General features: G+C 34.3%; 1 protein-coding gene across 1 annotated transcript; it reads right to left on the minus strand.

Moving 5' to 3' along the window:
* Positions 1 to 84: 84 nt before the first annotated feature.
* On the minus strand, positions 85 to 7,173 carry SDH1-1 (succinate dehydrogenase 1-1). Its single transcript, XM_022280873.2, has 16 exons — positions 6,872 to 7,173; positions 6,275 to 6,442; positions 4,105 to 4,192; positions 3,656 to 3,802; positions 3,410 to 3,550; positions 3,107 to 3,192; positions 2,928 to 3,020; positions 2,768 to 2,831; positions 2,511 to 2,654; positions 2,032 to 2,219; positions 1,530 to 1,704; positions 1,232 to 1,402; positions 1,061 to 1,130; positions 836 to 956; positions 717 to 754; positions 85 to 555 (listed from the first exon to the last, which is right to left on the minus strand). The coding sequence occupies exons 1-16, from the start codon at positions 6,971 to 6,973 to the stop codon at positions 453 to 455; spliced, it is 1,899 nt and encodes a 632-aa protein (XP_022136565.1). The 5' UTR covers positions 6,974 to 7,173; the 3' UTR covers positions 85 to 452.
* Between the last annotated feature and the right edge of the window lie 7,710 nt (positions 7,174 to 14,883).

Consider the following 14,883-nt stretch of genomic DNA (forward strand, 5'->3'; position numbering starts at 1 on the left):
AACCAACTGAGATCTCGTTGGTATATTTGGAGCTATGCAGTCACCATTTTATGAAAAAGCTGAAGAATCAACTAGACGTGGAGAAACTCAGAGAAGTTCACACCCAAACAATTTATTGAGTATAAAAATGTGAAATCTCCTACTTGAATATGATGCGTGTTTGTAGCTCATAAAAGCCACCATGTTTCAAAATCAGTGATATCATGTGGTAGGCCATGCCAAACAAGAAAACAGAAAAAGCTAAAAAGCAGGGCATCTTTGGCCTGCAGATCGGATTTGTGCTTGAGCTCAAGTGGATAATTTACTTGTAAGCATAAAAACGACCTGCCTAAATTGCAGATACTACCAAACATAAGATAAATGTCCACATGGCTTACCTACAGTGATTTATTGCAGTCTTCTTCCATCTATTATTGTAAAATAAACCACCAGAATCATTGATGATGAGATCCTCAGTATACACGAGCCTTGGGAGGGAATGATTCGACCTCGTCGTCCAATGTGTTCATGTGTACTGGCCTATAGTCCAATCTGACCTTCTCATTCTCCCAGAATCTGCAAATTTGATAAATTATCAAACATACAGCGAATGTTAGTTGATGGCAAACTAGTAGAAGTAAAGATTTATTTCAGTTAATCCAGTTGAGATAAGAAGCGTTTTAATAACTAAAAATGGGATAATCTTATTCTTATGAAGTGCTAGACATGAGAGTTACCCCAATGTGTGCTTCATCCAGTTCTCATCGTCTCTTTTCTGCATAACCAGAGTATGCAAAGTTAAGACATCGAAGTTAATAGGAAACTGTTATAGTTAATATAAAGAAATAAAACTAACTGTAAAATCTTCACGAGCATGTGCTCCTCTGCTCTCCTTCCTGGCTTCAGCAGAATGCATGGTAATACAGGCATTTATCAAAAGATTTTCCAATTCAATTGTCTCTACCAAATCAGAGTTCCTGTTCGACAAATAAAGACCTTAAATCACTCCTTCAGAGAATTCAGTATTCAACTTCAAAGTAAAATAATAGTTAAAAGAAGGAAAAACACCATGATGTTATACCATATTAAATTCCTGTCTTTGACCTTCACGTCATGAAAACTCTCCCATGCCTTGTCAATTAATTTACAGCCTACAGAAGCAGAAGACAGTTAAAAAAGTGAAGAATTTGTGGCAGAGTTCCAGGCAGTATAGAACATGTAAACTAAATCTCTCTCTTTTCAGTTTGGCTACCTTCCTCCAATGTCTCCTGTGTACGGAAAACAGCAGCATTGGTTTGCATAACTCGTTGCATGTTTAACCTAATCTTTGAGGTGGGAAGTGAGCCATTTGAGTTCCTTAATTTGTCTAGCCATGCAATTGTCTTCTCACCAGCATCTTTTTCCAAAGGCTTCTGGCTTGCACCTGCAGATTACCCAGATGTTATAATTTAACGTTATTGAATTCTTTTTCTTATAATTTAACGTTATTGGTGGGATTAGGGTGGGGGTTCATCATTCAATTTCCAGTCAAAAGAAATTAAGAATCTTGCCTGGTCTACCGATCTCTGCTACCCTATTTGCACAAGCTCGTCCAAATACAACAATGTCCAAGAGCGAATTTGCACCAAGCCTATTGGCACCATGAACCGAGGCACAAGCTGCCTCCCCAGCAGCCATCAATCCTGGAACTACAGCATCCGGATCATTGCCCTTGATTGTAACTACCTGATTAACAACAAAACTACACATGAAGATAGAGCAGGAAGAAAAAAAGAGCACATTCAGAATTCTACAGAGCCATCAGAGGGGGGCCCTTCCTGAACTATTTTTTTTTCTTTTTCTTTCAACTACCAATTCAAGAATTTTCACTCATCAAGTATTTAGTATTTCTAAATGACTCATTCATCAAGAGCAATTCTTAGTAGTCTTCTCTGCATACACTGTTTAGTCTAAAACTAACAGTAACACACTGGTTAGAGCTAGCTGTAATTATTTAATAGATCGCTTGAATTCTGTAATATCTAGGGTTTAGGGTTACATTTTCATGCATACCTCCCCATGATGATTCGTGGGAACTCCACCCATATTATAATGCACAGTAGGTAAGACTGGAATGGGCTCTTTGGTAACATCAACACCAGCAAAAATGGCAGCAGTTTCAGAGATACCAGGAAGTCTCTCCTTCAGTACATCTGGGGGTAAGTGATTCAAGTGGAGATAGATGTGGTCCTTCAGGGGTCCTGTTAAGAGCTATCAATTCAGTAACCAATACTAAAAAAGATGAGACCGAGAGTTAAAACATTAGTGTCCAATGGAACACTTGCACGGATATAAAAAGAATTTCATATGTATATTCTCCTGCTGCAATATTTTTCTGCTCTCACAAACAGTAGGTAGCTTCCAATTTAAATCAGGAAAAAGAACCACATATATATATATATATATATTTCTCCAGAACAGTATTCCTTTGTTCTGATGAGAAACTATATGGATGGATTTATTTAATTCCAGATGGGCAAAGAGCTTCATACCTACACCACGACCCTCCCGAATTTCCATAGTCATGGATCTTGAGACAACGTCCCTTGATGCAAGATCCTTTGCTGTTGGGGCATACCGTTCCATAAAGCGCTCACCTTCACTGTTCCTAAGAATGCCACCTTCACCACGAGATCCTAAATTTTACAGAATAAAAGAATTGCACTTAAAATTAATATCAAGTCCACATAGAGAGCGAGAGAGAATAACAAACAATAAAGTTTATTATTTAAACTTGTGGGGTTCAGACCTTCAGTAATAAGGCACCCAGCACCATAAATTCCCGTTGGATGAAACTGCACAAACTCCAAATCCTGGGCGAGCAAGTGAAAGAAGAGTTAAAAAAAAGGATTGAAAAACTATCAGAAACCTTCCACTGTTCCACAATATCAGAAAAGAAGAAAAGAAACCTCAAGTGGAAGCCCAGCACGTGCAACCATGGCATTTCCATCTCCAGTGCATGTATGAGCAGAGGTTGCAGAGAAATATGCTCTGCCATAACCCTTCAGAGAGCATTAGAGATGGAGTTAAATTTACATAATTAATCAGTTCATGCAAACGTGATAATAATCATCATGGCATGCAGTACCCCTGTAGCCAATATGGTTGATGCAGCACGGAACCGATGTAGTGTACCATCCTCCATATTTAATGCTATCACTCCCTGGCAGCTACCTGGAATACCAATATCACAATAGTAACCAATCTAACCATAATCTAAAATGGATCTGATATTCAGAGAGAACCTATGAATCATATGGTGAGGAAAAACAGAGTGCATCAAATCCTATTGACCTAATTCATGGGTAAATACTTCTTACTCCAACCATCAAACAATGAGTGGAAAGCTAATCATATTTCGTCAAGTTCAAGAAAAGTGGAGTTTATATACCATCACTGTTCATTAATAGATCCAAAGCAAAATATTCCACAAAAAATTGTGTGTTATGCTTCATAGCCTGGCCATAGAGAGTATGCAATAAGGCATGCCCTGTTCGGTCAGCAGCACATGCACAGCGATATGCTTGTCCACCTACAAAGACGACAACATTAAAAGTAATTCATTGAAGACAAGAAAGCCTCAATGTTAAAAGGAGAGAACAACATGCCAGCGAAAACATATCATATGAATAGTTACCCTTTCCAAAGTCAAGGCTCTGACCACCAAATGCACGTTGATATATTTTTCCATCTTCGGTACGAGAGAATGGAAGTCCATAATTCTCAAGCTCAATCACTGCTTTGGGTGCTTCCCTACACATGTATTGAATGGCATCCTGATCACCTATAGTACAGAAAACCCAAATAGGTCAACGATTTGAATGCACAAATATTGTGACAGTGTAAAATTTCAATATAAAATAGATATTTGTTTTGTGCCCCTACAAGTCCTGAATCATTTAGGAACATCAAATATGCACAACTTAAGGAGCACCATATATGCAAATCTTGTTACTAGCTTTGTATTGGAAGACTAAAAGGCCACAAGACTTTCTGATTTGTTTTTGTGTGTTTGTTTCTAATGATAACGTCAGCATCACATTGCATGAAAACATTTTCGATTCATCAAAAATTCTAAATATATACCTAACCAATCACTCCCCTTGACAGTGTCATACATGTGCCACCTCCAATCATCCTCAGTCATGTTTCCCAGTGCAGCATTTATACCTCCCTATAAACCAATCCAACCTCACATTAATATATGTAACATGTCCAAGTCAAATAATATTTAATTCACATAATGACAGAAGAAAGCAAACATGTGAATATTATCGACATGCATACGTCAACAGAAAAGAAAAAAATGTATGAAAATGAAGATAAATAAAAACACAGTAGCCAATGCTGATGATGTGGACCGGTAGATATCAGGTTTATGAAAGCCTGTAATGTATGATGTGTAAAAACAGCCGCTTGTGCATAATAAATACTTAGCGCTTAATTTGATGATGAACAAGAAAAGATTCTAAAAGCCCCCTCAGTGGGAAATGAAATAAAGAATTCATTTTCCTCTTCTTCGTTATCATTATCATTTTCCTCTTTCTTGGGGAAAAGAAATTTGTAAAAGCTCAAGAATTCTCCTTCAATATCTGAATAGGGAGAACTTTTCCTTCACTAGAGCAAATCTTGAGAATTTAGTTTTTTGTCCTCCTTAAGAAGTTGAGTTTTTTGTCCTCCTCAAGGCAGCAGAGTAACGAGTATTTTCCCATCCCTTTTAAAAGCCAATTGGATTTGCATTTTTGGCACCAAAAAATTTTCCTCAGGTGAGATGGAAATCAGATGTTCTTTTATGGAAGTTCCAGCTGACCTTTGTACTGTTCAAAGATGAAATAAGTCTTTTGGAGTAACAAATTACTGTATCCGTAAACTGTTTTGAGGGAGAAAATAGTCCAGCCTTTTTTCAAGGATCCCAGCTCATCTTTAAGACCTTTCAAGTTCATGACGAAGGCAATAGCCAAGCCAGCATTACAAAGGGGTGTTTTTCCACTAATTTTCGATTGGATGCAGGAATTATGATGAAGGAGCTACGTTCCCAAATTTGAATGGGGGAAATACTCCATCCATTATGATTTTAATCTCATTGAAACCAAGCAAGACTAGAAAATGATCTGAGGTAACTCTTAAGCTATCCAAATCTCTCTCAAGCCAATGAGAGAGGAGGAAGGATGATCCCAAAAATATGTCCTAGTAAAATGATCGTTGCTAAGGGGCATATCATCACTAGGAGCAAAACCACTACTTAGCTTATTGAAGAGATGCTTTCATTTTTTTTTTTTGGTATTTGTGAGCATCCGGAACAGCTTGTGCACACCTCTACTAATCTCATGGGATAACCTAACTGTACTACATTTGACTGCCAAGAAAACTTGAAGGATAGTAAATCCTAGGTAGGTGGCCACCATGGTTTGAACTCATTCCCTCTAAGTACCCCATGATAGTTCGAAGATAGTTTGAAGAGATGCATTTTTTTTGTAATAGGCTTACCATGAAATGTCTGCAGAGGACCATCTAGATGCATGAAAATCTAGCTCTCTTACATTCCAAGGGAGGAATATCATTAAAAATTTGAGGCGGTTTAAAAATAAGCCTTTGACTAAAGATCTTTTCATCCAGGATCTTAGCCCTCTTACATTCATACAGGGGAATATCATAAAGCGACTATCAGCCCCATATGGCAGCAACTGTCTTCATCTTTTCGTGGTGGACTGAGAGGTTAATTAGCTCTTTAGTACCTCTGTGCAGTTTTGCATTTCCTCTTTTTTGTGCCAATGGAGAAGATGCAAAGGTTCACCACCATCGGCCAAGTCCAAAGATTCGACATGGTTGGAGAGGAGGGGTTCAGATGTGGGGAGGACTGCAAGGCTGGCACCCAAAATCGGATGGAAGATGGGAGGAAGTGAACTCCTGTTGGTTAATAGCATGGAGTTGAGCCGGTGGGGCATCATCAAGGATTTTGGAGGGATCGGGACAAGGGTCAGGGTTATGGGCATCATCAAAAGAAGCAATCACCTCAACTAGGTAAAAAATGTAACAGTCGAGTTTAGATGACAAAATTTTTAAATTTTCCTGTAGTAGAAAACCAAAAAGGATCGACATATAGCGCAACACCAGAGTTTAAGAAAACTCCCCAAGACTCAGAAATAAGACGCTTCAACCTAAACTGGGAAAAATAAGAACATTGCCTCACACAGTGCGTTACCAACTTGTGATAGACATAACGGACAGCATTACCATAAGTCCAAATTCTCAGTACCTGAGCTGCAACCGTGTGTGAACGAGTTGGGAAAAGCTTAGTAATACAAGCAGTATTAAATCCATGCTCTGACAATCCTATAGCTGCTCTAAGTCCCGCACCGCCGGCTCCTACAACAACCGCATCGTATGTGTGATCAACCACAGTGTAGGAAGAGCGACCTGCCGTCTGCCATGAGCCAGAGAGGAAAGAATTTTATATTTAATTAAATCAATCAGCAGCCACCATCACACAAATACTGGCGCTGTAGAGAAGAAATTTGAGAGAGCTAGCTGCGATCAGTACAATCAATGATTCAATGCTAAACAGTTACATTTCATACTCTCGTGCACGCAATTACCCAAATCAACACACTATTGAAAAGCACAGCACACTAACAATCCAGGACGGCGGCATAAAAATAAGAGAGAGAGAGAGAGAGAGAGAGAAATATAAAAAGCAAAAGTACACTCTGTTCATCCACGCCAGATGCCACCAACAGAGATAAAAGGAAGACGAGAAACCGCGAGAAGAAAAAAAAATCATAATAGCAATAAAGATCCAGACGAGCGTCGGAGCTCAGATTCAGTAATCAAAACATAGGAGAGAAATTCATACCGAATCGACGGAGAAGAATCTGGAAATGTGAGATCTGAGGTGATCATTGGGGGACGATTTCCTGGAAAACGAAGAAGAAACACGAGAAACACAGCGCCACATCTTGCTTCACCACCTCTGTCCAATCCTCTGAAGAATCTGTGTGTAAGAATGAATGGAAGGGAAGAAAAGACGGCGGTTCTGCTCCTCTTGAAGCTCGCCGGTGGCCGTAAATGGGGGTTGTGTTGGGGTTTGTTTGTCTTTCTACGGAACGAATCCCAGGTGGAGGCGAATGTGAGAGAACTGACTGCGCTAACTCAATAATAATGCCTCCGTAAGCCCGAAATTAAATAATTTATTATTCCTTTCAGAAAATAAAATAGAATATTAAGACATAAATGTGGATAAAGGTTAATGGGAATAATATATATTAGTTTTTTATTTTCCACAGGCCAATGGAATTGTCTTTTGAACTATGAGTTCCCTGTCTAAATTTTAGATTTGGTAGGAAAAAAGAAAAGTCAACAGATGAACTTACATAATAAAAGAAAATTTTAAATATTTAAATATTTTTCTGTTATCTGTGTTTGTAATTATTACCAATAGTTTATTTTGAATCACGTATTTTTTTTACTAAAATTATTTAAATAATTTAATTTACCAATCTAGTTGTAACAAATATTTGACAAATAAATATTTAATAAAATAATACACGTATGTACGTAAAGTTAAAAAATAATTTAGACAAATCAACATGAATCTAGTTTAGTAGTAATATATCGAGTTTGAATCTACCGGCATATTGTAAAAAGTAATTTAGATAAGTTAAAAATTAAAATACTAAATATAGACAAATAAAGGTAAAAATGGAAATTTATATTTGAGTAAAGTTTCATCGATGATAAAGCCTTCAGTCTGCGGAACCCGAAAAATAGAGTGCCCATATCGTTACCCTCTGGTGAAAACAAACAAAGTTTAAAATAAATAATAATAATGACTGGTAAATTCCATATTAACGCGTTGCAGGGAAGTTGGGGCTACGTGGCTTTGTCCTAATGGCGGTCGCGGAGAAAAAGGTGAACGGCAGGGACGTGAAGCAGCTAATGGTGCAAATTAGTTCACGTAAGCATTTTTATTTGCCGGTCACGGACTCACGTGGGTCTTTAATCCACCGCGTGCCCGTGGGGTGTATTTAAAAAATAATTAATGAAAAAATCAGGGTATTTTTATAAATATATTTTGAACTAAATTAGTGTTGTTTCAATAATTACCTTTAGAACATGTAATTCCATCGATATTAAACTCGCGTTTTTCAATTCGTTATTTTAAGTTTCATCCCTGCGAGTAAATACACTATAATTTCAAATTTCATAAAGTTTGAACTCTCTAAAAAAATAAAAATATGATATTTCTAATTTGTTTCAACATCTCACCATGTTATTCGAATCTAATATTTTAAAGAAAAAGACATTTGTCGTTACTTTTTCAAATGTTTTTTTATCAGGACTATAAAAAAATATTTCTCGTTTTAATAAAAAAATCTTTAAATTTGAAAGTTTTTTTTAACATTTTTTTGTTTTAATGAAAATGTTAACTTTTATCACCGAAAACTTGGTGGGATGAGATGATTTTTAACTTTAATATTTTCAATTTCATTGAGTAAAAGAGTCAGGATGAAAAAGATTTTTGCTTTTTTTTCCAAGTTTTTTTAGTACAACATTGTGGGGGTAGGGTAGGGTTCGAATTCATGACCTTTTTGTCAAAGATAGTGCTCTAACCACTTAAGCATGGTTTGACTTTTTTTTTCTTTTTTTTTTCCAAGTTATCAGACTTCAAATTTGATAAATTTATCTTCTATTATAATGAATCACATTGTCTTTTCAATGTTATCGAACCAACTTGTTGTAACACTCAGAAAGTTCTTTTCATCATTAACATTCTTGTGGTAATGCCAAATCGAACATAGCTCAGCGATAATTGGCATATATCTTCAATCAATAAGTTGTGAGTTTGATCTCCTACCTCACATATTGTACTAAAAAACATTCTTGTGGTAATAATAACATGTCTTGTTTTGAAAGGTGGCATGAAACAATATTACTCCTCTTCTTAGTTAAATTAGCTCAACATCAAAGACAGCTTTTCGTTGTCTTCTCAAAAAATAGATCTCCTAGTTAGAGCCGTAGCAAGGAAGGAAGGACGAGGATAATTGGCCCCAATTAGTCTTAGATTAAACACATTTTATATATATATATATATTAGGATTTAAAAGATTCTCTAAATGATTATATATCAAAAAAGTTAAAATAAAACCTTGAATATTACCAAAATATATGAAAATTTATCAACCTTCAAAGTTATCAACAAGAGAATACAGCCCACTAATTAGGCTTCAAAGTCTGAAACTTAGTAAAAGGCCCAAATAAGTCAAAGAGCCCAAAGCAAAACCCAACAACCAAAATACAAAAACATTATTAATAAGAAAATTGAATGCATGGCATTTGCATGTTGATTTCTTAACCACTTGGAGCTATACTCGGTTTGGCGCATAAATCAGTAGTTAAGGTATATGTCAGATCAGGAAGTCATGAGTTCGAGTCCTCCCACATTGCCAATTAAGATATCTAACTCCTTCCTTCCATAATGAAGGTTTAATTCCCAATCTCCACAATTGTTATACTATATATATATGTTTGTCTCTGTATTAAAGACCATAGCGTCAAATTTTCAGCTCTTATAAATTGACATTATATTTAAAATAAATTAACTACCTTGGTCATTAACTCATGCAATTAAGTAACACAAAATTGTCAACCAGAACATAGCTCAGTCCGTTAATGTACATGTATCCAACTTTAAAGTTAATAGTTCGAATTCCCACCCACATGTTATATTAAAAAAAATGTAATACAAAACTATAATCAGTCTCTAATGTCCATGTAATTATGATATTAGACTAAAAGGCCAAAGTTTGGGCAAAATGTTGAGTTCCCACTTACCATAACATCAGAAAGAGATTTTTTAAATTAGGAAAACAGATTATGTTAAACATTGGGCATTGGAGAAATGGAAATTAAATGGGGTCCCTTTTATTCCATTTCATATACCATATCGATATCGCCGGAAGCAGCAGCAAAGCAAGCCAATTTGCTCTAATCAATTTTAAACACTTCTTCCCCACCATTAATCTATACTCTCATTTTCTCTTTTCTCTTTTGTAAAATTTTTTATTTAAGAAAATCAAAATAGAAAAAAACAACCATACGTTTTTGTAACAGGAGCGATGATTGTCCATTCAAATATAACTATTTGAATAAGATACATATTGTCATCACTATGGTTGAGGGTCCAGCACCATCTTTATAATTATTGAAATTGGAGAAAAATAAAAATGATGATTTTTTTTTGTTTAGTTTTGAATTTTTTTCTTAGAGATGAAAGAAAGAAAGTAAAGAGGAAAAAAAAATCAAATTGGAAAGAGTGGATGATAGGAACTTACAATATTGAACCTCTGACTTTTGGTGATAAAAAATAGGATAAATTACTAAATTAGTCTCTATTGGTTAAAGTTTGGCTTTAATTTAGCTTCTAAAGTTTTAAAAGTCTAATTATAATTTTTATTTTAATTAATCTTAAAATATCTAAATTACTAGTCACTAATAAATGTTAATAGTTTTCTGATATGACACATTTCTTTGAGCGTGTGAAAGAGAAAATGGATGAGTTGACATTTAGTATGAGGTATATATGTATGAAGTTAAATTTGGTTGATTGAATTAAAGTTTGAGTTGGATTAGAAAAAAAAAATCTGCTCAATTTTTAGGTAAAGAGGAAAATAGTGAGTATTCACGCTCATCCTCACAAATCTTAATCCCCAACACCTATCTCTTTTCTTTTTGTCCCGTTTCGAAATAAAACATATCAAAAGGTCGTTGTAGGGATGTTTTAGAAATTTCGATCAAACTATAGGGACTATAAACCACATAATGACACATACAAGTTCATTTACGCCAAAATAATAACACTACTTTTTCCCTTGTAAAAAATCAATCTCGCAGATGCTAGCTCTATATTGAAGTTGCAAGAAAGAAAAAAGAACACTAGAATTTCTACTAGTTCATCTCTGACTCTGCATTATGCTCTACTTCTCTGGATTTCTTCTACCTATGCTCATTTATAATTATGTATCATTAGTACTCTTCCTTTTTCGAATACTTCTTGCCATCCACTCACATGAAAAAAGGTAATTATGCATCCTTAAATAATTCATTATTGCAATTTTTTTGAGTTTGATTATTGGCCAAACCTCAATTATTTTGGTTTAGAATCATGTAGAGGTAGTATCTCGAAGAATCCTTCAATTTTCACCAGATTTAAATTAGTCGTCTTTTCATTTAATTATTTTCTATTTTATGATTAGACTATAAGATCTAAGGGGAGACTATGCATGAAAGAGAAAGGAACCAAGTTGTATAATAGTAAAATTAATCCCTCAAAAGAATTGACATTTTAACAAGAATATGATTTGAATAGAATCCTATATAATAAATTGATAATGTCATTATTAAGTACCATTATAAATGACGCTAATTCTTATCAAAAATAAATTTTAATTAAAACAAATAACAAAAACAACTTAATGCACTTTGAATGATGATGGAAAATAACACAACATAATTTTAAAATTCTATTTTAATCCCAAACTTTCAAATATTACGTTTCAATCCTCAGACATTGCTTAAAAAACAATTTTAGTCTTTTCAATTAGTTTTTGAATAATTTATCTAATAGAAATATGGTATATTCAAATTTCAATCGATTAATAGATGTCGCATATGTAGTCGGTCGATTTCAAATTTCTCATCCTACTTAAATTTTCGTTGTAAAGTTTAAAAAACAAAACAAAACATTTAAAAGTGTAAACATCTGACTGAAATAAATATAAAAATACAACTTACAAATATAGTAGACGATTCAAATAAAGCCTCAATTGATTAAGAGAGAGGGAGAGACGAATATGCAAATGATATACAAACTAATACAGCAACATCATTGAATCAATCACAAAAGACAGGTTGAAAAATTTAATAAGGAAGCCCTGTAGTAGATTTGTCTGATTGAAAGAGTTTTTGATTAAGAGTTTTTGAGTAGTGGGCCTCTGATTCGGCCATTAATGATGAATCTCCTCAGTCCTCATGCATATTTCTTAACTCACACCAGAGAGGGCTGTGTGGACTGGTCAAAGATTGCGACAGCGTACTGATAAAGGGTTGTTTGGAGGAAGCGTTGGCCACGTCTAAATCCAAGCGTGAGGCAATGATTGTGGGATCTGGTCTTGGTTTGGTTCACGCATTTTGTCGAACAGGTTGTGGGCACGGCGTGGCAGTTAATTCTGTGTCGACGTTTGATTGTGAAGAGGAAAAAGAGAGAGCGGTCGTGCGGAGAAAGGTGTCGGGTTATGGGGTTTTTGGCGTTTTGTGTGTTATCAAAAGAAGAGCCACACGGCTGCTGCTGCAGGTTGAAGACGACTCGCAGGGCACAGCGTTTGGTCTTGGGGCTTTCTGATCTTCTTTTCTTTTCTCTGTTTTTCTGTTTGCTATGAATTGGAACGTTCTCTTTTGTTTTAGTCAATTAATCGAGCCTAGTTTAGGTTGAAAGGAAAGTGCTTTAATAATGGGTAGTTTGATTTGTATCCATTTCGGGTCACGATTTTGACTTGTATAACTCGAAGTTAAAGAAACTAAAATTTTGTTTGAAGATACATTTGATACACAATTATGTACTACCAATCACAAATTCATACCAATATATATTATTCAATCCCGGATTAGATCTGGTTTTGATTGTAACATAATTAAATCAATTGGGACACACACCTTGAAAGAAAATATAAAAACTTCTAAGATAGATAATAAATCAATATAAGGGAAGAGATATCGACACCAAGTTATATTCTCTACTACCCTTCCAATAGACTCCACTAGAATGTCAAAAATAAATAGTACAAGAGTTTGCAACCGTTCAAGAATGGAATCAATCTACAGAGTATAAAGCTCTCTTGAACTTTCAATAATTATACTTTCACACACTTTTTTTTTCCTGGGCAAACTAAAACTTCACTGCTAGTAAGAAGACCAACTTTTCCCTTTTACATATTGTGCCACCGACTCAATGTAACAAAAGAAATTTTTGGAAAAAAATCGTGGTAGCACCACAGCGCTATGAAAAAAAAAAATTGTTTTCCTTCTCCTTGTTGACTTGGTGTTGTGGTCGTCCAGTTCTTGAAATTATGCTTCAAACTAGTGTCATGATTCTCTATAACCGTTCCAAGACGTTCAGAACTCATAATATATTTCAGACTCTACAACATCTCTTTTGCCTCAATATTCTCAACACAATAAATTTTTTAGATGATAAAGCAACCTAATTTGGTCGGGATAGGAGTATATGTTAAGAAATTCAATGATGATGCCTTGTTTTTTTAGTACAACATATAAGGTGGAGATTCGAACGTACAACTTTTTAGTCGAAGATTGACGTATTAACCAGTTGAACTATGTTCAGATTAGCTAATGATGGTACCTAATACGGGTAGAGTTTAATGGTTAAGACATTTTTACCCTATTTTAATGCGTTACTTTGCTAGACATAGTTTGCATCCATTCCAAGAAAGAGTATTTTGCTAGCATGTTTGACAGAGAGTTAATAAGAAAACCCAAACATGAATTATAGCCAGTACGATTTTAAGCATAACTTTTCCTGGTATTTTATGAAAAAATAAAAGGGAATCTGTAGAGATGGTTTGAGTATAATTTGTGTGAAAAATAAAAACAAAACCTAAATTTGGCTAAACGGTAAAAAATGTGTTTGTACTATTTTTTTTTTTTTAAAAAATCTCAATAACAATTTCTATATGTTCCAATCTCGTGTTTGACCTAGCAAAAATAACATGGAAGAGAGTTAGATATGAAGAGGTATTATTTTCTATCATAAATTATTTTTTGTGTCATGATAGATTTTCTCGCCGAGTTCTGTAGAAAAATTGATATCAAGAGAAAAAATGTAGAATTTATATTCAAAAAATACACACGAAGCACGACCATAGAATTACGTGTCTTTTCTCATTAATTTTTTTTTAGAATAAGACGGGGTTCATTCTCATCTTGATTCGTTCTTAATTTAATCCCAACTTTATAAATTAGTCCTATCCTTGAATTTTTTACAGTTATAAAATTATAAATTCACATTAAAAAGACATGATATTGGACGTACTAAGGTTCTTAACTCTACAAACCTTAGTTTATTTCCGAAAAAAAAACCTACAAACCTTAGTAAATGAAAAAGGATTAAAATGCTTGTTGTGATGGTATACATTTTTAATGCATGATTACACTTTAATTTTGTCTAACTAGAATAGAACGTAATTGGTTAACACTCTTATCTTGGACTAAAATGTCATGAATTCGAATCCCGACCCTCACATGTTGTTACTTTAATTTTTAATTCTCACCACGATGCTAAAGAATAACAAACAATTATCTTCTTAATATGAGATAAATTACTAAGTTATGAATGTAGTCGTTTCTAATAAACAGAAATGGGGTGGAAATATATTGCAATAGGTAAAAAACCGTTCTAAAAATTACATATTTATAGATGATTTGTGGTGACTAATAAAAAGTATTTTGAAATTTTTATCCAGAAGATTGTTTATTGAAATTCTAATTTATTTTCAAAATTCCTTTAACGAAATTGGGTTTTGTTGAAATCACCAACTAAAATTAAACCTTAATTTATACCATTAAAAATGAATGCTAAATTTTCTGTTATTACATCTTATGATAGTTTTATTTTGAAAATATACATATTATAGCATGAGTAATTTTTTATAGCTCAAGGCTGGAATCTTTGATTCTTTCGTTTGTAATTTTATATTCTATAGAGAAACTACATATATCATTAAACACTTTAAAAAACAGTGAAAGACATATAATATTTTATAAAATATTAAATGATGATAATCATAAACTATA

The sequence above is a fragment of the Momordica charantia genome (genome assembly GCF_013281855.1).
Source record: "Momordica charantia cultivar OHB3-1 chromosome 10 unlocalized genomic scaffold, Mcharantia_2.0 BLBB01000010.1, whole genome shotgun sequence".
NCBI classification, from domain to species: Eukaryota; Viridiplantae; Streptophyta; class Magnoliopsida; order Cucurbitales; family Cucurbitaceae; genus Momordica; species Momordica charantia.

Excerpts from the sequence above, each read along its gene's own strand:
- SDH1-1 (XM_022280873.2), bottom strand. The coding sequence starts at position 6,973 with ATGTGGCGCTGTGTTTCTCGTGTTTCTTCTTCGTTTTCCAGGAAATCG. Across the intron at positions 1,131-1,231 it reads ACAGGAGACATTGGAGGAAG|GCTGTAAATTAATTGACAAG; the intron begins GTAGCCAAACTG and ends CTGCTTCTGTAG. Across the intron at positions 755-835 it reads ATGCTCGTGAAGATTTTACA|AAAAGAGACGATGAGAACTG; the intron begins GTTAGTTTTATT and ends CTGGTTATGCAG.